The sequence below is a fragment of the Periophthalmus magnuspinnatus genome, chromosome 10 (genome assembly GCF_009829125.3).
Source record: "Periophthalmus magnuspinnatus isolate fPerMag1 chromosome 10, fPerMag1.2.pri, whole genome shotgun sequence".
Taxonomy (NCBI): Eukaryota; Metazoa; Chordata; class Actinopteri; order Gobiiformes; family Gobiidae; genus Periophthalmus; species Periophthalmus magnuspinnatus.
This window is the reverse complement of record NC_047135.1, coordinates 23,875,249-23,900,223: the sequence shown is the minus strand read 5'-3', so window position 1 is coordinate 23,900,223 and position 24,975 is coordinate 23,875,249. Positions and strand designations below refer to the sequence as shown.

Sequence of the window (24,975 nt, the reverse complement as noted above, 5' to 3'; positions counted from 1 at the left end):
TTTGTTAGCGTATGTTAGGATCAAATGGAATGTAAACTGTTCTAAAGGGGGAATATTATTGTTCTAATCCTATTGTGGGTTTTGATAATTTTTCCAGTGTGATATTTGTATTGTTCAAGTTTGCGTGTGTACATATCTTATCGTGTAAATGTAGATATTGTTCTTCTGCAAATGCATGATTGGAACAAGTCCAGTGAAGCTATATGACCATACTGAAGTACTACATTTACCTGAAGTATTCTTAACCACTTGTGAAAAGGCATAATGGTGCAAAGGTGAGGACTCTTGCCTTATAACAAGTTGATCCTGTTTTGTTTTGCTTTTTTCTAGAGGGGAGTGTAGAGTTTACGTGCTCTCAGTGCGCCTTGTTGTAGATTTCGTTCAGGTTCTTAAGTTTACAATACCTCAAATTAAAAAAAAAAAGCCAGGTTTGCCCATCTTGTATTGTAATCTAGAATGTTTTTGATCTATACTTTCACATCCAAAGTAGTACTTTGATAGGGGACCATTGGTAAAACCAGGTGCCACAGTGAGGCAACAGAGAAAAAAAACAAAAATACTGTTGTTACGTCCTTAGGCAAGACACTTTACCCACCTTGCCTAGTTTGAATGTGGTGTGTGTGTTGTGGTAGTGATTGGAGGAGTTAATGCCGCAGATTGGCATTCTTGCTTCCACCAATCTGCCCCAGCTGTGGCTACAAGTGTGGAGTGAATGAACAACGCTAATTATGAAAATGCTAAATGAGACACGTACGAAATCCAGTGTTTTGAATATGCAATTAACTTCTACGCTAATCCTACACGTACATCAATAAATAGATCGACATAATAAATATAATCTCCCATTACCTGTGCCTGCGTAGAACTTGGTGCAGTTGCCGTAGTCGATGTCCTCCTGTCTGATGTCAAACTGAGGCAGAGCGATGGCGTCCATTTGCACTGGGTCACCTGTCTGCCACATGAACTGCAGGTCGTCTGTGGTGTAGCCAACTGCATCATACGGGGAAAGGAGAATACAATGTAAGAGCTTAAGAATGCATACTGTAATCTGGTTACTGCATAAAATCACATGCATTACACAATATTTAGTACAAATGTTGTTCATAAACTCATATGCGGATTGTAATTCCATCTTATCGTTGATTTGGAGAGCTCATTAAAAGCAAAATAAAAAAGACATGTAGTGTAATTTCTTAAACAAGGGTGTAAAGTAATTTTTCTGTCCTTTTTCAATCATTTTTTTCTGTAATACTTGAATCTAACCATGTCATTTAAGGCATATTTGAAGAGCCAGTCAGTTATAGGCTGAGTTCCTCCTGACCAGTGCTGACCCACCCACAAAAGGAGACAGCACCACCACTGCGCCAAGGCACGACCACTGCTCAGGTGAAAGTTTTAGCGTTCAATATGTTCGCTTTGATTGCCTGACATTCACGTTTTAATTATTTTTGCAGCGCGCTAACACAAAGCTAAGTGGCTGCAGACCCAGTTTGGCCCAATGCTGGTGCGCTCTGAATTTTAACGACTGCTTTCATGTCCGCTAAGAAATTATAATCGTAGCAACGTGGAATAAGATGTTAGATTTTACCTACTGGCAATGTGAGGCACGTGCATGTGTGTGCATAACCAATGAGGTGACTATGTACCTTCAACAGTCTAGCTCACAAAAACATGAGCTCAGATCTACATAAGGTTTGGACTGTGTGTTTTTCCAAAGCCTCTGTCTACACTGCAGTAAGATAAAACTATAAGCAGTGAATATACTCAAGTAAAAAGTAGAGATTCAAATATTGACCAAACAGTAAAAGCTTTGTTCCAAGTCTCATTACACATAAGTGAGCTAATAATACAAGTAGAAGTGTTCAAATAGTATTGAGGAGTAGTAGTAAATGGCCACTGTATTCTCTTTATGCATAGACCTGCTACAATACAACTATGAGAAACTTTCCTTATTCTTTAATGCCCAGAGAGTGCAATAATCTTAGTCTTGTGTGATTCTCTAAGTCCGCTTACTGTTATACCAGCTGTATTTTTTATTTACATAACCAAAAAACATAAAACATAACCATATTTAGTAAGTATTAGTTAATTTACCTCTAAAATGGTCTAAATTGCATAGATTTCGTAAAAAAAAATTTCCCCCTTTTCATCCCATATTGACACTTGACACACTGTAAATTGCAAACACTTTCTTCAGCGGGTGTTTTTAAATTTCACACTTTTCTGGCAAAAAAATATAACTACAATAACAATTATAGTCACAGGATTTTTTAGCACAGGCAACATGTGATTACTCTGCAGATGAAAGGTTCGCCTCTTTCACTATGCTCCAGTTTGCAGCCCTGATTGTAGAACCCCCACAGTTAAAATTCAGCTGGAGGACAGGTCAGTATTTTATGGTGGAATTACTCTGTCAGTACAAACAAACAAAAGTGTTTTTATTTCACAATAGCTTCAGAAATTGGTGCCATTATACAAAAAAGAAAGGACTTTTTTGAATAACTTTAAGCCATAAGACGAATATAACAAGTTGTTTTTTTGATATCTCTTCCAAAACCAGTGAATCCCCTATACAGTTTTATATAACCCATACCATCCATTTGAAATTATAACAATATCACATTCTAGAAAGTGCTACGTCACCTATTGTTTGCCGTAATTAAATTGTCTCTTGGTTGAATGTATAAAGACCCACAGCGAGCTATCAGTGAGTGCAGCTGTCCATATTCTGAGTTCTGACCCTTTCTGTTCATTCGATCCCGGCGTCTTCGTAAACAAGACGTAATAAGCGCAGTCAAGCTCAATTAGCTCTGAGACTTTCACAGCGCCTTTAAAATATGATGATTTATTCTGCCTCTCTAAGCGCCCACCACACAAATGGGCAAATACGACCGAAGCAAAAAGCAATCGTTTAGCCGCAACAGCTAACTTTGCAAAAACAAGTGTATTCCCACCTCATGCATATGCTAGCTCAGTGCTATGAATCCTACTTACAGCTTTCCAGTTGCATCTTGCACCGTTGAGTGTCCATTGGGAAGAGGGTGAGGTCCAGTGGGCAGGAGAGGGTGATGGACAACCTTGAGACGAGGAGACAAATAAGAGAAGACATGTAGTGTTGATTATAGTGGAATATAGTGACATCATACCTATTTTAATAAGGTTTTGGCATTATAATGTAGAGTGTTGTAGAAACATGTAACAATTACTAAGGGAAACTACATAGACCATGATCCTTTGCTCTCTTTTAGTGAAACTGACCAAAAGTGATATGCTTTTTGAAATATGACAATGGTTGTTTATTATAAAGCACAATCAAATAAAGGCACTGTACCGAAAGACACACTTTTCTGATGGTGGATGTTATTGCTATGTCTAGAATGTTCCACAGCATAGCATTAAACTATCTTCTGTTAATGGATTTACATGTTTTTTATTGCAAAAAAAAAAACAAAAAAAACACACACATTGAAAACATGCTTTATGAGAGGGGTCGCCACTCCACACATTTAAACTGAGACTGTAACCTCTGATTCATAACTTTAGTAAGAGTAATAATAACTAATAATAACATCTCCAAAGAGGTGATGGAGCCTTCACCAGAAAAGTTAGAATAGTACACTTTTAAGTTTACAGAACGGTTGAATTTTTGAAAATATGTAATGTAATTTTATTAATTTGATTACGAATGCCTTTTTTTGCCAATACTATAGTAACCAAATATCTGTCAGTCTCATCAGTCAGTAAAATGTAAAGAATATTTGGTTACTTTGGGATAAATATTTCACACGTTTTAACTTAAAATAATACATACTTGATAAACTACACTCCTGTTTCCAATGAGACATTTAGATGTTGGAGCTCCCTCTGCTGTCAAAAACGGGAATGACTATGGCAAACTATATAAAGTAAGTCATTATCCTCCGTGAATGCTATGCTAATAGACCCATGCATTCGGTGTGAACACAGTTTGACCATAAAATGCATCCGGTGATGGTTTACGGACTTAAAACAGGAGGAGTTTGGAGATTTATTCAGATGTATCTATGAAGGAGCTGAATGACCAAAATGCAAATAGAGGATTTTTGAGTGCAAAGAGAAATGGATTAATTAAAACAAGTGTGAATGAAACATTACAACTCCAGATATGCTGAGAGGACATTCACAATATGTGTTCTTGAACAGTAATATCTGTAACAAACTGGGTAAATGTCAGATAAAAAGCATAACTTCTTTCATAGAGGGTAGAGATTTATTTCATGAGGTTACTGCCGTTAATACTTTGACAATACCCAACGGTGACATTAAGAAATTGTGAACTCCCTAGTTTTTCTTTTGTCTCGAAGATGCTGCAAATCGATGTAGATGTGGCATACTATATAGTCATATCCCAGAAGTGCCATATTGAGTCACACTCCGGCTAGACTGAAAACAAAATGTGTCAGAATGTAATCTAGTGAGAAATGGAGAGATTTATAAGAGAGGGCAACTCCCATATAGACTGTGTCCCCAGATGACACTGAATACAATATGCAGCCCATAGACTCACAAATGCAATTTCTCTGGGTATTATGTTCTATTTCTTCCCTTGTCCATCATGTCTTTTGTGGTGTCCTACTTTGAATTTTTATATTTTCTACAAATAGTAACAGATGTACTGATTGTGTTTATTTTACTTACAGTATGGAGAGCAATTGCTTTTCTGCACTAACTTGTAACCACAAAAAAATATATAAAAAATGTTTGGGTTGATCTAAAATCTGGTCCAAAATGTTATTCAATTTGTATTTTTTTTTTTTTTTACTTCATTCATTCCTTCATTTACTATCATTCATAAAGTCTTACCACAGTGCTTACCACAAATACCTACACCAAACACTTCTACACATGTTTTCTGACAAGACTCTGGCCAAAACAGCCCCGATTCTTCATAGTCTGTGATGTTTGGAAGCTAACGTTAACTCCCCCCAGGCAACACAGCTCCTAGGATTTTTGAACTATGAAACTACGACAGCACTACAGGAGTCAAACAAAATGATTACCTCATACTGATGAGCACATCTCCGTTCCTGAAGATAAACAGCAGGATGTTCTCTTGCGTGACGTCATGGAAGTTGGCGCTCTTCTCGTTGGCAAAGAACAGATCTGGTTTCCACAGACACTTGAACATCTTGGGGTCCACTGTGAGGGACTCGGACTTAAACTCCTGAGGCAGCTTCAGCCGAGGGTCGTTCCAACGCTGTCGCAAGAAGATGTTCACTCGGTAATCCTAGAAAACACAGATGTATATAGATGCTTGTAAACTCATTATAGTTGAGATAGGTTTTAAAGCTGCACTGTGTAAGATTTCTAGCGGTAACAACATCTCCATGAAGACAAACCAGTGATGAGAAGCACTAATAAACTCATTGCAGTGAACAATTAGGATGCTCAGAATGCATAAGGTAAGTGAGGAATAACTTTGAAAACTACTACTTTAAAATACTACTTTAAAATCTGTCACACTTTATTATGGACCATTCCAGTAAGGTCCTGCTGGGGCCTTAGGGGGATTTTTATTTTGGGGGGTCTCAAGCTGTTGTGGAGCAGGTGCGAGGAACACAGACTCTTAACGCAGCGGGTGAAGATGGACGACATGTCAAACAGAGGAGACCAAGCACCAGCTGGACCCTACTCTGGTTAAAAGCACCTTCTGACAATAAGGCTTCTGGTCTATGAAGTTGAAGCCATTCCAATCTTCATTTACTGCCATTAACAAATTGTGTTAAGAATTATGATAAAGTCCTTCATCTGAAAGACTCAAGAACTTTTACCTTAAAATTGGCACTAATATAGGAAGAGCATGACGTCAGTTCTTCTCCAAACACGGTGAAGGTTCATTTGGTGTGTATGCATGCCAAATGTGGGACTCTCGACCAGAAAATCTGTATCTTGAAATAAGGCCTAATATTTTTAAATCCAAATTAAAGGCACATCTTTTTTTACTATTGCTAATGCATAATTAATGAAAAAGCCATCTATGAATTCATATAATTAATGACTTGAAAATTTTAATTGTCATGATCTTTTGTATTAAATTATGTGAACTCAGATTTAATTTGCAAAGTGAACTTTTATATTTCACTAATTATTAATGCAACTGACTTGATTTGACTAAAAAGCAGAAAATGGGAGGAATGTTACGTTAAAACTTGGAACTCTTCACTCCATTTTAAACTTTTATCTGAGCAATTTGGCAAAACTGTGTTTACTATGGCAGCATGGATCTGTTAGAAGGTGAATAGCTAAAAAAAAACAATAAAATAAACATGGTTCATTCCACCTGCTGATAAGGCTGCACTACACATCAATATACAATGAAATTGAAATCACAGTTTGAGTTGGTGCAATTATCAAACAGCAAAAACTGCAATTATTTAGATAATAGAATGTCCTCTGCAAAGAACAAAGTATTTATAGAAAAGATTTTTGTACCTCTTTATCTGTTCATATTTTCATCTTCCCTCAAAAGTTAATACTTCTGGAGTTATTTATGACCTGCACTTTGAACAGAATCCTACTTTTTAAACATATTGCAAATCTAATCGTAATCCTTGTCTGAAAGTTGGTATTTGTTTCAAAAAACTTTGGACATTATTTTAAAGGTCCTATATTACACAAAATTGACTCTTGTGATCTTTAAGACATTATAATGTTGTTATCTCTTCAAAAGTATACCTGAAGTTGTGTTTTGTTTCATTCACACATAATTGAATAAGTCATTATTATTAGTCTGTCTACATCTCCAAAGCGCAAAATGCTCTGTTCCACCTTGCGAAGTCATGAAGCGGTAGTTTTCAAGTTAACCTTTTACCCTTTATTCAATAGAAATGGGAAATTCCAAATGATTCTAGTGAAGGTGCATGGAGTTTAAAAACACAGTGGAGCACTTCCTGTATTACCCCATGACATCACAAGGTGGAAGAGAGTGTTTTTTGTTTGAGAGAAAAACTCAGCCTAAATATGCAGGATTTGTGTTAAACATGTGTGAACAAAAAAAACACAACTCTGGGTATGTTTTTGATGAGGATACAACATTGTAACATAGACCAGAAAATAGCATAATATGGGCTCTTTAAGTAATAACACCTGAAACACAAACGCAAATAAACTCCAAACCATTCTAGGGGTACAGTACATTCAAATAATTCTTCTTGCAATACTCTTGTTATCTCTTCACAACAATAAATTCACCATAGTTCTACGCACTGCTAACTTTGACATCCCCATACACGACCAACCCACCTCTCCATCTTGCACCCGGCCTGGATGTCTGTAAAACACTGTAGATTGGTTGCACCTGCCTCAGACTTGGCACAGCAGATTCCGCGGCTATTATAAATCTCCCTGAAACCACCGTTCCTCTGGCAGATGGCTCTATTCGGGTGGAGAGCCGTTCTTTCGGACCGGGAGGAAGTGATTTTCGACCTGCTCTACCCCTCTGGTGACAGTCCTGACAGCTCCGAACCAGCCTCGCTCCGGTACACTTGATAGAAACACTTGGCCAATTCCAACACCTCTTTCGCCTTTCGAGAAACAGGAAGCGCGGAATACGTCTTCGCTCTCAGCTCGCAGGATGCCCGGGTCGCGCGGCGCTCCGGTGAGATTTAAGACGGGCCGGTAATCAATGGAGAGAAGCTGAGGAGGTTAGACCAGACGATTCAGACAATTCTATTATAGGCTGTGTGTGCAAATCCCTGGATATATAAAAGTACTTTGTCCACTTACGGATACAAGGTGAATTGGGAATCTGCAAATGTGATCTTTTTTCTTTGAGCTATAGTGATGTGTGAGGATGTTTAACTTAACCCTGTGTATTGTATAAGGTATTAGTATCTCAAAAGCAACTACGCATACAGAGAGGTACAGATAAATAGTTGTCGTTGATACTAATATTTCAACTCAGTTTCGATAGTAAAGAATACTTTATACTTGATGCAGATTTTGATACCCAAGTGATCATCTTAAAAGCACCTTTTTAGACAATATTGTAATTTTCAAAACAAAGTAATAGTATTTGTTTATTATAACATGTGGTCTTACATTATTTCTGATAAAACCCAAGATGAAACTGTTCAGAAAATGTCTAATTTTATCCAGTTATGTGATTTTTTTATCATTTTTAGTATATATATTTATTTATTTTTTATCATCAATACTTGCTTGAATGAGAATCTAGTTTAGATACCGTTTTTAGTATCGAACTGATTTCAAATATTTTCGAAAACCCTACTGGTAAACAGCATCTTCATAAGTGATAATGCAAATTAAACTGTCCAGTCGCTCCCAAAACTCAACTCACTCCATGTCTTTTCCTTTTTTCTGTTGTGGTTAGGAATTCTTTTAATACTGATAAAATAATTAGCTGACTGATAAAAAAATGTATTCAGCTAAGTTTCTGAAAAAAACTAATTAAAAGCTAAATGACTTATATATGAGTGTACTACTGCCTAGAAATGGTAATTGGTCACATATTTACGACAGCACGAATCTGTTGGAGCTGGAATCGCACCGCCAACCTGTGGGTCAGTGGATCTGATCGCTCAACCAATGATGTTTATGTTGAGAGCGGGATTTGAACCACCGACCTTCGGATCAGTGGGCAAACTACCAAATCAGCTACTGTCAGTCCAGTAGCTCAGAGGCTGAGAGTAATAAAGTGCACCTTCAAACTAAGAGCTGTATTTACATGATAGCAATTTACCCAGACAAACAAAATATTCTGACTTTGGGTAAAATGTTCTCAGAATGACACTTATAACAGGAAAATTTAATCAATGAATAGTATAGAAAAACACATTTTATTTGAGTGGAGGTACAAACTGTTAATCACACAGTTCCATAATTTTGGGTGTTGTTCTTTAGGCTGGTTAAGATTTTAAACAATATTACTGTAAGACTGGTTTTACAGTGACAACAAATACAGTATCATTGTTGCTGCTGTTATATAAACCATCATTTTGTTTTCCAGGCGACACTTGTGCATTCCATGTGAGATCAACAGAATCTCAAGTGTGAATTGAACCGGCCCACAGAGAAATGGTCTATCCAAACAGGTGCGCAGCTGTGTCATCTCTCTCCTCCATCACGCCAGCAGCACCATCAGTCACAGGGCACCCAAGGGCGACAGCAGGGAGTCACTCCGTACTCCTGTCTGTCTGCTCCAAAATGTGTTCCTTCTCAACCTCATTCTTTTTTCACTGTGGGATATTAATAGCTTTCTCAGCTATTCTGTTTATGTTAGGATTTTTCTGCTTGTTGGAAAATATTATGGGAATTTTTTTCTGTTTCTTTCTCTATTCTCTCTTTCTCTATTCTCTATTCGTATTTGGAATCGAACTATGAAATTCCAATTTGACAAGTTGAGTGATTGATGTTTTCTTCTTACTTTAAACGTGCACAGCATAAGATTTATGGTTAGGACTCTGCCATATCCTTGTTATTGCTTAATTCTTCCCCTGATTGCTCCACAGTATAGCTTTAAATGAATCTATCCATCATTCATTCCATTACAAGTGTTTTTATTAGTCAAAAAACCTTGTAAAACATGCATTTTTACTGTGAGTGGGCTTGCCTTTCTACAGATCTGACTTTAAGCTTGGCCGAGTGGTACTACTGCCAGCTGCCAGCTTTAACGCAAACATTTCTGCCACTGGGATTTCATCTAGAAATAGACTAAAGCTTTTCTATTGTTCCTGAAATAATAATTCTTAACTTAATTAGTAAAACCTGAGTCTAGACCAAGACCTTAAAACACCTCACATACTGTCCTTACAACGCACCATTTCCCTAATTTACTACCTTCCATTAGCCACTTCGATTACGTTAGCTCTGTTTGTTGCTGATACACCAAATTAAATGACATGCTAACTGATGTGCCCCGCCGGATCCACAGCACTGTCTCCTGTCTTGTCTATGGCGCCGTGTTTGTGCATATTTACTCAGGGTTGTCACCGGTTATTATAGGCCTCCTCCCTACGCTTCAAATGAACACACGGCGCCTTCGTTAACGCGCTATGGGATACTTTTTTTTAGCCTCGTCCTTGACTTTTAATCTCGTAATTAGCATTCCAGCAACACACCCTTATACGCAATTAAGCCGTCAGATAAATGAGCCGTGAAAAGCGCCGTCTCCAAATGATTCACTGACCAACTGGGCTGATAGAACAGAGGACAATGCAGTTCTCGGGTGAGGGTGATGGGGAGAGGCATTGATTGTCGATACGGTCCGGAGCAGTGAAGTGCATTCTGGGTTATCTTACCATGGTGGTCTCCTGGATAGAGCCAAAGCTGTTGATGAAGATGTTGACGCGGTCCTCCACTGGGATTCCTGGAAAATTGAAGAAAATTGAAGTTAGTGATGAGCTTAGTGCAGTGAGGGGTGGAGGGCAAAACTGAGGACTCTTCAAAATTAAAGGCCCTGTATCCTGTTTTTTTCTCATGTACTCAAGGAAAATTTGTATTGCCCAGATATATATTGTATAAGCAGCTCAAAATATCCCCACTGCATATTTTATTGCCTAATAATCAGGAAGTGGTACAGCATCTTTAAGTTTTTGTTGTTTCGGAAGGAAATTATACTCAAAGGTGCGCTATGTAACCTTTCTATTGGCAGTTCACTACCTGCTCTCTCCATGGAGGTTGTTCAAAAGCACAAAGTAGCCTATTCACAGATCTGACCTGGTGGTGCGATCTTCCTTTCCATACATAAGTTTAACACTCTAGGCAAAGCAATCACATCTCCATGGAGAGAAGCAGGTAGCGTACTCTCCACCAGAAAATTAACGAATTGCGTTGATTCCAGTTTAAATGTATATTGTTAATCTTGCATCCCTATAATGCGTATGAATCCCTAAATGATCACGTTGACACCACCATCATCATTTCACAACAGGAACACACTTTATCTCATATGTCCAAACTCGGTCTTGTTAATGCTCGCATAAACTCCAGTGTGTCTGGGGGCTACATAAGTGCTACTGTGGGCTCTCTCCTCCTCCACAACTGTTTGGTTAAGTGGCTTTTCTTTATTGTTCCTTTGGTTTAACCTCAAAAACATTTAAAACTGCAGGACCTCCCCGATCTCACACCGCGCTAGATTACTTATGTTAACCGCACATAATGCCCTGGCACATTGTTAACTTTACACTGCAAAAAGGAATGTCTTCATGAGTTATGTGCCAAAAGATGTTTTATAAATGAGACAGCTGCATAAATATCATAAAAGGACAACTGAATAAGGATTTTCACCATGATTTCAGTCAGCATATTTTTGTCTCATGAAAAATGTATGAATACATCTAAAGGAACTGCATTAGTGTTAAAAAGGGTACTACAGCCACGACTGAACCTGGGCTGCCAGTGTCTAAACCTGCAGATAGAGGACACATAGAAGTTTGTCTAATTCTCAGTACGTGGACAGGACATGCCTTATGTGAAACCTCAGAACCTGGAGAATTCATTCACATTGAGCTGGAGAGGCTGTACTAGCACTAGCAGATTAATGACTGGCTGCAGGTGCTGGGGTTTAGGTAGTGAGGATTCAGATCAGAAAGTCTTTTTCAGTTTAAATCAACTGGATTTCAGCAATAAAAGTGGCAACCCAAATGAGAGACTGAGGCTCAATCTGCTTTCTGATTGGATAATTGTCTTAATAACTAAAACACAAAATTATAACATGAATAAGTAAGACAATTATGCCCAATCAGCATTAGAATTGTTATCAGAAAAAGATATATTAGAGTTTAACATGTTTACCCTGTATCTGGGGACACTAGATAAGGTTTACGGAATTTAAAAACAACATCTTACAGTTCCTTTAACATACAATACAATACAACGCAAAACAATACAATACAAAACAATACAATACAATACAATACAATACAATAGTACTTAACAGAATATTTTTGAAACAAGGGTTGACCTAGATAATTTTGATTTGTTTGTAAACATTACCTAATTTAACCTAATTTAACTTTTACTGTCAAGAAACAAATTAAATATTGCACGCCATGTAGGCACTTAAATTTAAATTAGTCAAGCTACCCAATATAAAAAATCTTTTTTCTGATTCAAAGTCATTTAAACTATTTTCAGTCTAAAAATGAAAAAAAATTTACTTGCAAGTTATTCCTAAAACAAACCAAAACAATCCCAAATCTCTGCTCCACCTATAAAATTTCGCACTGCGTTTTACGGGCTTGGGAAAGTGGGCTTGTGGGCACAGTTGGGGGATATAATTTGGGAGATTAGGACATGGATGTGAATGGAAAACTTGGAGTCCGAAGCCCACCCAAAATGAGCAGCAGATGTTAGTACGACTCAGCCAATATCCCCCCAGACACATCAAACATGAGCTCCCGAAATCCATCGCGCCACACTGGAAAATATGGCACATTTCACCTGGGGACTGCTAATACCATCAAGCTCTCCAGCACCTTCTAATGGTGCACCAAGATTTGGATTTATTACAAAGAGAGGCTTTCACTGTGTATTTATGGTCTTTAGGTTAAAATGTGATGTAAAGTAAATACAAGGTAAATCAGCGCTGGTGAATGGAGAGGTCAAATGTATGGGAAAAGGCAGTAGAAAAAGCAGATTTTAATAACTGTTGGAAGTTGTGGCTGGAGGATTATGTTAAATTACATTTTGGTGATATATTTATAGTTGTAATAACAATTTGCTGTATGCATTATTCATTCACTCCTAATTAATTTACCATTCAAACCTAGTGGGGGAACATTTGCTGCAATTTTGTGGCTAAGGTCCCTATGGCTAACACAATTACACGAAAATGACAAATTTATAAGCAGACAAGATGGGAATGTCTTGGTCAGGGATATAACAGCAGGACAGACTTTACATGTGATTTGAACTGCAGACTCTCTGGTCTATGGGGCAATGCAACTATGTGCACTATGTAATGAGTCAGGTGTTGGGTCAGCTAACGTCTTGTTTCAATGGAGATGTTATTGCATTGCCTGGAGAGTTCCCCACTATGGCATGAAACGCAGCCAACTCCATGGAGACAAGGCAGGTGATGACATAGACTTACACAGACATGCAATTTTATATAATGGTCTAATGGTTTGGCTAGCCCATGCTACCCAGAGTTATGTTGTATTTAAAGCTACATCACCTACAAATGGTGACGCTAATTCCCAGATGAAAGTATATAACATGTTTTTATGGCATTTGTGAACTAAAGGCTGAACTGTTTGCCTAAAATACAACTGTAAAACTGTGCACACACTCAACAAAACGATAGATTATAGCTAACCCAAAAATAATTGAGGGCTAACGTCAACAGCTACAGGAAAACATACAGAGGAATGGTTTAAGAATTCTAAAAACATCCTAGAGTAGCTTGATAGCGAGTGATCAGTGAGCATTAGCATCAAACGCAGCCGCATTAGCATCAAACGCAGCCGTTTCCTCAGTTCAGCCAGAACTGAAGAAGTGGCTTGGATGAGAAACGTTCCTTCAACTTTTTGTCCAGCTGACAGATTTAAATATGGATCATACCTGGACGACTGAGGGATTACACAGACATCTGGTTAGGCTGTCATTATTAGGATAATCCAAGAAAAATCAAGATTTTTGTCAATATGGACCATCTCTATTCATTATTAGCTCCAGGTGTGGTAACGTCTCCCTAACTGTACAGGTTATCTGAGGTTAGCTCTATACGCTAGCGGTGTTTCCCATCAGAAAATGAAAGGGGATCGTTCATGGTGGAGCTTTTCTGCTGTTACTTTGAGGAGCACCTGTGTTTACTGTTGGCCACAAAAATTGATTGCAGCGATAGGACGGCTCACTCTGGGAACAAGAGTCCAAAATCTGAGACACGGTTGATCAGTCACAGCTCGTCTTTGGTTGTACAACAGTTCTAAGTTTGATTTTTGTCCAGGTCTCACTCTGAAACCTACAACCCACGATTTTCTGTTTATGGCTCAAGAGTTTCCCCACTATCAGAAATCTTTCATTGCAGACTGCCAAAATCGTGCAGTGGACACTCAGCTTTAAGTAGTTATCTAGAAGACACATGCCTACTGAACATTCTTCCTTAATTGCCCTGACAACTGCTCTGCAAAATAATGTAAATGAAAAGTGAGACCCAGGCGACAGATGGAAGGGAGGGGGCTGGCTCACCTTTGAAGTTGGGCCGTATTCGTGGATCGTAGCTGATCAGTAACCTGTTCAAGATGTTACTGGTGGAATTGGCAGGGACTTTCGCCAGATCTTCGGAAGACAGCTGCCTGCAAACAACAAAAAAGAAAGAGAAGAAAGGGGGGATGATTAGAGTGTGCATACCAGCAGACGAGAGGTCCAACTATCTGATTAAAACCCTAACTCCAGACAGCTACCATCACACTGGTATTCGATCACCCACAGACCACCCACACATTGTTTTAGCCAAATAAATGTTTAGACAAGGGGAATAGTTCAAAGAGTTGTACAGATTTGGGAAGACAATTGGGGTTATTTGTTCTCGGGCAATGCCATGATCCATTCAGGCTCTCAGTACATTGCATAAGTTTATTTCTCACTATTTGTAAAGGAAATAAAAATGAAGGACTGGGGCTTGTTAAAGCACTGGCTCGTTTTACACTCACTACGTTCACATTAGTGTTGTCACGATACTAAAATTTCAAAGTTGATTAAGGACTCGATACCATGATTATAATATAAAACACTATTTCGACAATAAAATGCCATTTTCAACATTAAATTGTAGTATGTTCTTTTATATTACCATGTGACCTTATGTCCGTGTAATCCCTCAGTTGTCCAAGCATGTTCCATAGTGGTCCATGGGCGTGCACAAGTTTATGGGCTCTGATATCGCTCAAGATCATTGTAAGGCTATTCAGGAAAGGACTTTTTTAGAATTCATACTTGTTCTTGTTTCAATACTAGTTTAAGTATTGATTAGTATCAGATTTTTGATACTCTGACTACGCTAGGTTAAACACACGCCAGCAAAACAGGAAAGCTGGCCTTCAAAAATTGTTGGCAAAACTGTATTGTCTTGCATGCCATCAAGGTTAGCCTGGGGTTGCTATGGAAACAGACATACTCTTGTGCACCTTGATTTAGGTCAAGAAATGCAGAGCTGATTAATTAAATATGGGCATTTTTTGAGTTTTATTTGTGATTGTTCGAAATCATATCCAATTTAGGCTATAACTGCATTTATTATAAACACAAAAAGACAAAGTTATACACACTGTAATTGTTGGTAGGGTGAATGTTTTGGTCAGATGGCGAGTTAAAAAAAAGCAAAAACCAATTATAGTTAACACCACCATTGACTTGATGTCTAATTGTTGGTCATACAGTAAATGTCAACTGTAATTTTGCTAAGAACTGTAATTTCATTGATAGGTGGATTAGCCAATCAAGGTCATGCATTGGTATCAAAACAAATATGGCGGCTTAAAAGGGGGAAAAAAAATCACAGGAGACTGAAAAACATCACAGAATTCTGCAGTCCTAAACTCTGTTCATCTGAGGTGGAAAAAGAAATCTCACTTTGTTCAAAAGGATGGGTGACCAGTGAGCTCCACACGTCACTGAAATAAACTAATCTGATTGGACGGTTGTGTTTGCGCCTGTCAGAAGAAGAAGTAACCAGACAAGATATCCCTTTGTATTCACCTTATTTCAGAAATTGCCATGAGCATTGCATCGTCATTCAGGTTGTATTATTTTGCATGGGGCTGCCGGTCTTGACAGCAAATATGTTGTATACAGAGTCATTTTTCTCAAATTATCCATTGAAATTAATGGTATTCTCACTTAACCAGAAGTGACACCATAAAAGAAAGCGTGGTAAATAAACAGTATTTAGAAGCAAAAGTGACCAGGGCAATATAAGGTCAATAAAAACTGTAGTAAGTTTCCACTATTGTTACTAATCAGATATACATTTGAGACAATTTTCAATGCTTGGCCAGGCTAAAAGATTGGGGGAAACAAAGAAAGAACAGAATACAAAACAACACTCTGTCAAACATCTCCCCTTACTTTTCAAACACACTTTACATATCATCGTATAAACCCTGTCATGCTTCAAGTGCTCCACCGGAATGCATACTTCGACAAATACTCTGATCAAAGCAAAATGCATAAATCCCATCCACTCACCCCCTCCCGCATGACTGTGCACGCAACACCAAATATGTCATAGGGCTTGCAATTGCCAATACTGAAAAGACTTCAAACGAACCCTACTTCATTTCAAGATGTAGTTTTTGTTGAGACATTTGTTACCATTTAAGGAGGAGACAATGGAAAGCCCAGAGCCTAGTCAGAACTCATTCATTTCTACACCGAGAAGTGGTGAACGGGAATCTCAGTAACATGTATCGACATAATACAGAACAATACAACTTCTTTGGTACAATAACTTTTTTGTAACTTTTTTTCAATATCGATATTGGTCTAACCACGTCAGTATTTACTAAGACCCAGTTAGCGACCCTCTGAATGTCTTCTTCAAACAGACACGAAAACAGAAGTACCCGGTTGCTTGTGCACTGGGTGCCCACTTTTTCCCACCCGGAGGTGATAAGTCCGGGGTCCTAGTGCTGAGTGCAGGTTGGTCAGCTGTCGGTCCAGAGCAGGGGCCATTCCGTGCGTTCACCACATGCTTTTGTTTTACTTTGCCCTATTTATTCATGGTGCGCATAAGATCGAGGCACGTGATACAAATATCAGCATCTATATTTCTGCGAGTCTGGAGAACTCCGCTCATTTCTCTGTTAGCTTTGAGTTGTTAGCCACACATCACCACCCCCCGCTCACCCCGCAGCAACACAGATTGTCTTGTGTTCAAAACAGTACCGTACATTTATTGACATGTTTGTATTGTATTGAATTGAGAACAGGAGATGAGCCCGGAACAGCACCCAGAGATCACTTGGGCTTTTGAGTAATGAAATACACTGCCTGGCCAAAAAAAAAAAGTCGTCACCTGGATTTAACTAAACAAATAGGTTGGGGTTGCGGCAGTTGGTCAGGTCAAGGTTCAGGAGCAGTCTGTGCTCAAAGAATGAGGTCAGCTGACACCTGAATATACTGAATGACCAGGTTATTCCATCAATGGATTTTTTCTTCCCTGATGACACGGGCATATTCCAAGATGACAATGCCAGGATTCATCGGGCTCAAATTGTGAAAGAGTGGTTCAGGAGCATGAGACATCATTTTCACACATGGATTGGCCACCACAGAGTCCAGACCTTAACCCCATTGAGAATTTTTGGGACGTGCTGGAGAAGGCTTTGCACAGTGGTCAGACTCGACCATCATCAATGCAAGATCTTGGTGAAAAATTAATGCAACACTGGATGGAAATAAATCTTGTGACACTGCAGAAGCGAAATCGAAACAATGCCACAATCAGATTGTGTGACCTTTTTTTGGTGGCAAATTTTTTTTTTGGCCAGTGTAAGACTGTAAATAATTAAATAAGGGAAATGTCCTTAATTTTTATGATGTGGCCTTTCTAAAACTATTCAGTAAAAATCCCACTTTTTTTTTTTCATTGTCGATAATCAAAGTATCAAAGTCTTTGGCAGCTCTCATCTCTCATCAACAATCTATTGCTAAGAACCTACTAACAAAATAACTGTATGTTCAATTTATCAGCATGCAAAAAAAAACACATTACAAAGTTGATGCAGAGGCCCTAAATCAGATTTGTGGGTAATGGTCAGCACAACATTAATCTAATACCCATAATTGTACTGGCATCGTTGTATAGACTCTTCTCCATTACCTTTTATCCTGTCTCATCCAATCCACAGTACGCTTACAAGGTTATATTCTGCAACCTCAGCATTCAACAACAGCAGATTTCCCACAATACAACTCCTAATTTACGGCGCCATTTTCTTTTTACAATAACTGCATTAAGGTTTAATGAGTGGTGCGTTTTACAGCCGCTTACTGTACTCTAGGCAGTTAGGGTATATAGGTGTTGTTTAAGAGGCACTTACGATGGACAGTAAACTTGCTTCCCTTTCTTCTTGCCCTTCTTGGTTCCCTTCTCCTTGGCCATGCCCCAGTCCAGACAGAGGAACACCAGCAAGAGGACAACGGCCAGGTTTTTCAGTGCCATTTGTGCAGAACCTGTGGGAGAAAGATAAACAAAAAGGTTAAATAACGGGAATAGTACACAAGAAGAAAAATTTGTTTGACAGCACTGTTCCCTCTTTGCGCAATTGCGCACTGCTGACACTGTCTCCGCGCACAGAAAATCTGTGCTGCGCACAAAAAAATCGAACCGGAGTTAAAAATAAAATAAACACACAACAATTAATTCTGAACTATTTTTCAATGTGAGTCAGTGAGTGTGACCGGCGACGAGCTGCTCCAGCCAATTATGTTATTCACATACGTATTTGAGCAGCTTATCAACGTCATTGACAGGCGTCCCCATGTGCCGCTACCAGAGTTTTAGCCGATGTGGAGTGAAGACTCGCTATTGATTCTAAGTATTTAACCCCTTAACGTTCCGACGGCCTGCCCTCGGGCAAAGATCCTAATTTTACGCGTAATTACGTAATTTTACGCACTGTTTTGTAGCAGTTTTGCGTTTTAAACATGACGAAACTGACAAAACAAAGAAAGTACGCGACCGAGGACACTGTGGATGTTTGTACAAGTTAAACTAGAGGCATCTCGGACCCGGAGCGGTTCGTGGAACCGAGTGAAGATCTCATGGTGGACTCAGGAGCAGAGGACCTTATGTTTTGATGGACTGGATGCTGTTCCTGATCGGTAAGCGTGGTTTATTCTGCTATTGACTTAATTGTGGGTCAAATGTGTATTATGTGTAATCATTAGCATTAGGTAATCATGCTAATGCTAATGCCCCTCGACCACCACCAATCATCACGCACACACCACTTGGGCGAAGTGTCTTGCCTAAGGACACAATGACAGAACTAAGGACACAATGACAGACCTAAGGACACAATGACAGAAGCTGGTCCGAGCGGGACTCGATCCACCAACCTCTGTCACAGAATGACTGTCACACTGTCACATGTACAGTGTATTTTTAGTTTCCAGTGTGTGTTTGTTTACATTTTGAAGTGTATGTTTTTGTTCACTGTTTGCAGTGTGTGGTTTGTAAATATATATTTATTTTGACCCATACCACTTGTTTTGAATATATTTTGTATACAAATACGTATTATATATTGTGTTTCGATATGTTATGTAAATGTACAGAAATAGAGCAGTTGGGTGTGCAAAAGTGGATGTAATATTTAAGTCTACTTTAACTAGCTAAATTAAAATAGTGTAAAGATTGGTTGTGGATGTTGGGAACTGCATTGCTCACAAATTATTTTCTCTCCACGCCTCAAAAAAGCACACTGAAGCTTCATCCATCCAAGGCCAAGTCTAAGCAGGGACTCTCAGACTTTCCTCACCCCAGACACTTGCTCCAACCTCTCCAGTGGGACTGTAAGCTGTTCCCAGGCCAGTCGAGAGAGCTGGGAAAGACAGGACGTCCCACCGGATACCACATTGAAGCTGCACTAGTTTTTACTTGCACTTTAATTTTAACATAGTGGACCAAAACAACATGTGCTAGCCCATGGTGGAGGGGCTGTAGTTTGTCATTGTTGCAGATGTGAAATGAGTGAGTGGACGTCCAGACATGGCTGTTTTATTGTTTTATTGTCTATGCAGTTGAATGCCTCTCCTAGTCTTCGCCTAGCATGATCGCACTGCGCTGTATCATGTGGCAGAGATTTGAATACACAAGGACTTTTCCAGATGTGTTTTTGGGATCTGGGAGACTGGAATCATAACACCTCAAACTGAGTTGTCGTGCTTTTTGAAAATTCTCTTTAAATTAGAGTAGGCCAGTCATCCATTTTTTTTTTCTGACATGTGTGTTGATTATTAAGTATCGAAATCAAGTTTGAAATTTTTTTGGTTGTTTTTTTTATTGTGACAACACTATTTTGCTCATTTATACTATTTAGCAAAACTGTTTATATTTGCTTCTACATGAATAATGAAATGTCACGAAACAGCATGCATTTTAAGTCAAGATTGTTTATTCAAATGGAGTAACTTTATACATAAATTGGACTAACAGCGGTCATCGCGGACACACTTAGTGGATTTGACCGCTAAATAATGTCTTGAACAGAAGACTTTGAAAATAAGGAGTACTTTAGCTAACGACTTGCATATTAAGAAGTCTATGAGGTCACTTTTACATGCAGGACTGGGCAGGCGCCAGAGCCACTGCATTAAATGGAATTGATCTATTGATAGAGTGACCTAAAGGATTTACTCAGCAGTGAGGGGTATGTATATGCTTTGGATACAAGAAGTAGAGTATTTAGTATGGAGAGAAAATGTATAAGGAAGAAAATCTTTACAATAGGAAATGAAACATAAAATTAAATATGGCAGTTCAAGTTTAGTATAACATATTGTAAAGGGATATTGAGCAACTTTCTGGAGTTAAAATGTCACCTTCATGATTCCATGGAAATGAAAAAGTTAAAACCATACTTTGGAACATTCTCCATGGAGAAGAGGTAAGTTTTATGCCATACTGTGAAATATTATAGTTAAAGGAACAACACTTCCATAAAACCAAGCAGGAGGAAGCCCAGTTTTTCCACGTTGTTGGTGCAATAAACAACCAAAATGAAAATATATGCTTATATTTTAGGTTTTTTGGTTCATCAAGACTTTATTGCTTTACTTGGAATGCCACAGTACTTATTTATTCAGTTATAGGTGTTACCATTAAAAATACCTCGTAGGCAGGGTCACCACCCAAGATCTGACCTGTAACTTGCCCTGGTGATACGCCATTGGTATACTGTTGAACATTCCAGGCAAAGCAAAAACAATCAGGTGGACCCCTTACCTGGAAAGTTACACAATGCACCTTTAATGGTCAAACCAAAAACAGTGTCCGTTTTCAACCTGAAGCATGAATGCAGATTGACCATTCCATCTCCTCTGATGATCTTCCAGGACTTCTTAAGGCCGTCTGCTGTCACACCTTATTAACCCTGTGGATGGGCTTAGAAGTATCTCTACACGCACAACTGGGCCCTGTCCAACACTTGGGAGCCTAATGACTCTGATCTGAAATAACAGTTATCCCAGGTTTAATCTTCCAACGCAAAGCAAACATGCACATAAGAGGATGGGGTTTCCTGAGTTGAGGACAAGGCTGTGGGGAATTTGAAACTTTGATTACAGTTACAAGTTACTGACAAAGATGTATTAAGCTCATTTTGGACTAGGTTTTTTTTTTTTATATATAGTTTTTTTATTTATTTATTTATTTTTGATAATAATTGGTGTTCAAAAGCATCCATTACTAATAGGGTTGTCTGAAGTATCGAAAATCAGATAATAGTTGTTACTAAAACTGGTATCGAAACCAGATACTGATTAGAGCAGTCACATTTACAGGACAGAAATGAACCTTTCCTGAACAGCTTTAGAATGATATTGAGCTGTCTCAGAACATGTATCAGACCACACAGACTAGTATACACCCATGGATCACTATGGAACCTACCTGGATGACTGAGGGATTATACAGATATAAAACCACTTGGTAATATAAAAGAAAATACTATGATTTAATGCTGAAAATGACAGTCTATTGTCTTAAGAAAGAGTGTTTTTTGTTATCATTGTGGTACCAGAAGCAGTATTGAGTATCAAGTCTGTTCCTTAGTATCGAAATTTTAGTATCGTGACAACACTCATTTCTAGTAATGGTAATAAAAAAGTAATTAAGAGTGAGGAAAGAATAATTTGTGACAGGCTGCATCAAGTTAAATCTAAGGATAAATTAAATTTAAAGTAATAAAAATATGTCAAAGTTTCAGCAGAATAAGATTAGAGGTGAAAGTGGATTTACACACAGTTTTCAATGCAATGTATTTTAAATTGCTTTACAGTGTCATGTGTTATTCAGTTGCTCTCTATAATACTTCTGTAGCTATTGCAAGGCAACCAATCGGTGCCTACTGACGAACATTATTCATTAAACAATACATTAAAATGATGGTAAAGTGTCTTGTATTATTAGTAAAGTGTCTGGGAGATCCTGCAAAGAGTTTGTTACAATTTTAAATGAATATTCGATTCAATTACCTGAACATAAATGATTTTAATCAGTCTGAACTCTGCTCGAGACCACATGCTTTTAGTTACAGAGGATTGGCAGGAGGCCACTCCATTAAAAAGACCCAAGTTGATCATAGACAGTTAGAAATGACTGAATCTTGAGTAAAATTCTATTCCTTGCTCAGCCCTAGTATGAGGACAAAGCAGTATGTTGGTCCAAGCTGTATTTAAACTGCAAACCTTCATGTATGGGGGCAAACGCTATGCTCACTGGGCCACTTCATTCTGACACCTAAAAGAACTGTATGTAGCCTTGTGCTTTTACTGTTTTAAGAAAATTTCTACAATCACAGCAGAACCTGGGTTGACAGTGACTTTAGGTTTAAACCAACTGGATTTCACCATTCAAACTGGCAACACAAATGAGCTTTCCGATTAGATAATTATCCTGTGAACCAAGGCACCAAATTAAAACAAACAACTTGGGCATTACACTTTTGTATATAAGAATAAATCATCAATACAGTCGTTATCAGTAAAAGCCATATTTGATTTGAACATGTTTACCTCACATCTGCGGACACAGACAGATCATGAAATTTAAAATACATATGTTCTAATTGTTGATTTCATATCTTTTTCCTTTTAGCTGTATCCAAACAGGTGTAACATGGCAGGTGTATACAGTCCGTGTACAAATGCACGCTGCTACACTAAGGCACTACACTCTTACATTCCTTGATAGCAACCATTAATCACAGGGCCTCTCTATAACCTATGTGATTCTTTTTCTATCCAGGGACCCACAGCAACGTCAGCTTTCTCACCTCCCTCCACCCATAACCCTCCGCCCTCACCCCGCCTCCCCACACGGCCTAGCCCTGGCAACTCTACTGTATATTAAATGGAGCAGTTTATTGTCTAGACAGGTTCTGGCCCCCAGTTTCTCAAAGCCCCTGGCCCAGGTGCGGCGTACGGGATTCTGCCCAGAGCTCATTGATCATCTGTTTCTACGGTGGAAGTCTGCGCTGTCCCTCATTTCAGCCTATTACCAGCATGATAAAAGATAGTGTACACCAAACTAAGTCAACACGCCTTAAGCAATGGGAGGGACTGGGCTACTACATTGGCTGCCTATAAGAGCACATGTTCCACAGCAAAACAGGTAAGTATTTATTTACTTTTGCTACCCTGTATTCATATCCAGTAATAATTAAGTGTTGCTGTATAAGAAGCTATTGTAACTGACTTCAAATGTCAGTTACAATAGCTTCAATAGCAAATGTCCATTATGTTCATTGTATACATCTTTATTATTGTCACTCCACTCTGCATGTACACAGACACATGTAGACAAGGCGTGTGAAGTGTCTTGCCAAATGACATAACAGTACTAATATGTGGATAGGACCTTTCATACAAGTGTATTTAACACAGCTTTGACAGAGCCACAATAATTTAAATAAGGCTTGGAGCGGTATTTTTAGATCTGTATCACAATGCAATGTGATGCTATTGAGGTAATAATAATAGAATTACTTATATTTGTAGTAAAATGTTCTGCCTATGATCAGCTGGGCCAATTCAGCAGGTTAAAAATTGGATTATGTGTATGTATGTTGTATGTGACAGTTGTAAAACTCAGAAAAAATACTTTACACTGTTTTAAATTGTAAATTATATGGCAACAGTCCTAATTTCAATCATTCTGAAAACCGTGGATATAAAAAGAAGCTGAAACCCACGAACAGCACTAAAATGACCGAAGAAGTCTTTTTCCATAGTGTAATCCCGGTCAGCCTTACATACAGTCTATGGTCCAGCTCTGGTTTCCCATGGGAGCAGTACAGACATGTAAAAGTACATAAGCTCACATATGGAGCAGATGGCACGAGTTAGGGCAGGAGCAGAGCCTTAAAGAGCACATATTATGCTTCAGCCTGCTATATAGTTATAATCTATGACACCCATGGATCATAATATCATTTGCACATTTTAAATCAGATTACTCATCTAAAACAACTTAATAAAAGAAACAAGCCAGATGACTTCCGCTTTAGAAAATTGTGGCGCCCAGTGGGAGCTGATGTTGCCATAAACATCAAAACAACAAAGAGTCAGGAAGTTGCCGGCACCTCTGATGGATAGCTGCAGATTAACCTAGTGAGCAGTGGATTTTTTTTTTTTCATTTGTGCCAAAATGACTACACGACACTGCCAAATCCTGCGCATATCACAGATTAAGAAAACAAAACTGAAGAACAAAGTACTCAACTCAAACATGCACAAATCACTCCACATACAACTTTGAGAGTGTAAATGAGAAGGAGAAACAACAAGGTTAAAAGCTCTGAAAAGTTGATTTGGTATAATAGGTCTGCTTTTAATTTATGGGTCTGCGTATCTGACCCATAAATTAGTTTAACTGTACCCACGTACTGCACTTTAGCCTCTACCCCAGCCTCACTACTCATACAAGGGTGAAATATGGCAAGACTATATATATTGTAAGTATAGATAAAAGCAAGGCACGGATTTCAGATTTTTGAAATGGCATGTGCAAAACCCACTTTTAAATAATGTATAATACATAAAATAACTGGAACCTTCTTGCTGTGAGGTAGGAGTGTTAGCCACTGTGCTTCCATTTTATTAGACTTAAAGGTACAGTAATTTTTTGGAGGTTGCAAACTGCATGATTCCATGGAAATAGAGAGTTAACCATGCTTCATAACATTCTTCATAGACATAGTTACATGTTATGCAGTACTGTTGCCAAAGGAACAACATTTCCATGGA

General features: G+C 38.5%; 1 protein-coding gene across 2 annotated transcripts in view; it reads right to left on the bottom strand.

Moving 5' to 3' along the window:
- glrbb (glycine receptor, beta b) overlaps positions 1–24,975 on the bottom strand; it is a 51,732-nt gene that overhangs the window by 18,176 nt on the left and 8,581 nt on the right. For both annotated transcript variants that reach the window (XR_008648836.1, XM_033974717.2), the window contains exons 2-7: positions 18,045–18,177; positions 14,191–14,297; positions 10,299–10,366; positions 5,040–5,266; positions 2,995–3,077; positions 850–990 (exon numbers count right to left, since the gene is read on the bottom strand). Coding sequence is in view for 1 of the 2 variants with exons in the window: in XM_033974717.2 (XP_033830608.1) it covers positions 850–990; positions 2,995–3,077; positions 5,040–5,266; positions 10,299–10,366; positions 14,191–14,297; positions 18,045–18,166 (748 nt within the window). In the remaining variant the exon portion in view is untranslated. The remainder of the gene's footprint in view (positions 1–849; positions 991–2,994; positions 3,078–5,039; positions 5,267–10,298; positions 10,367–14,190; positions 14,298–18,044; positions 18,178–24,975) is intronic.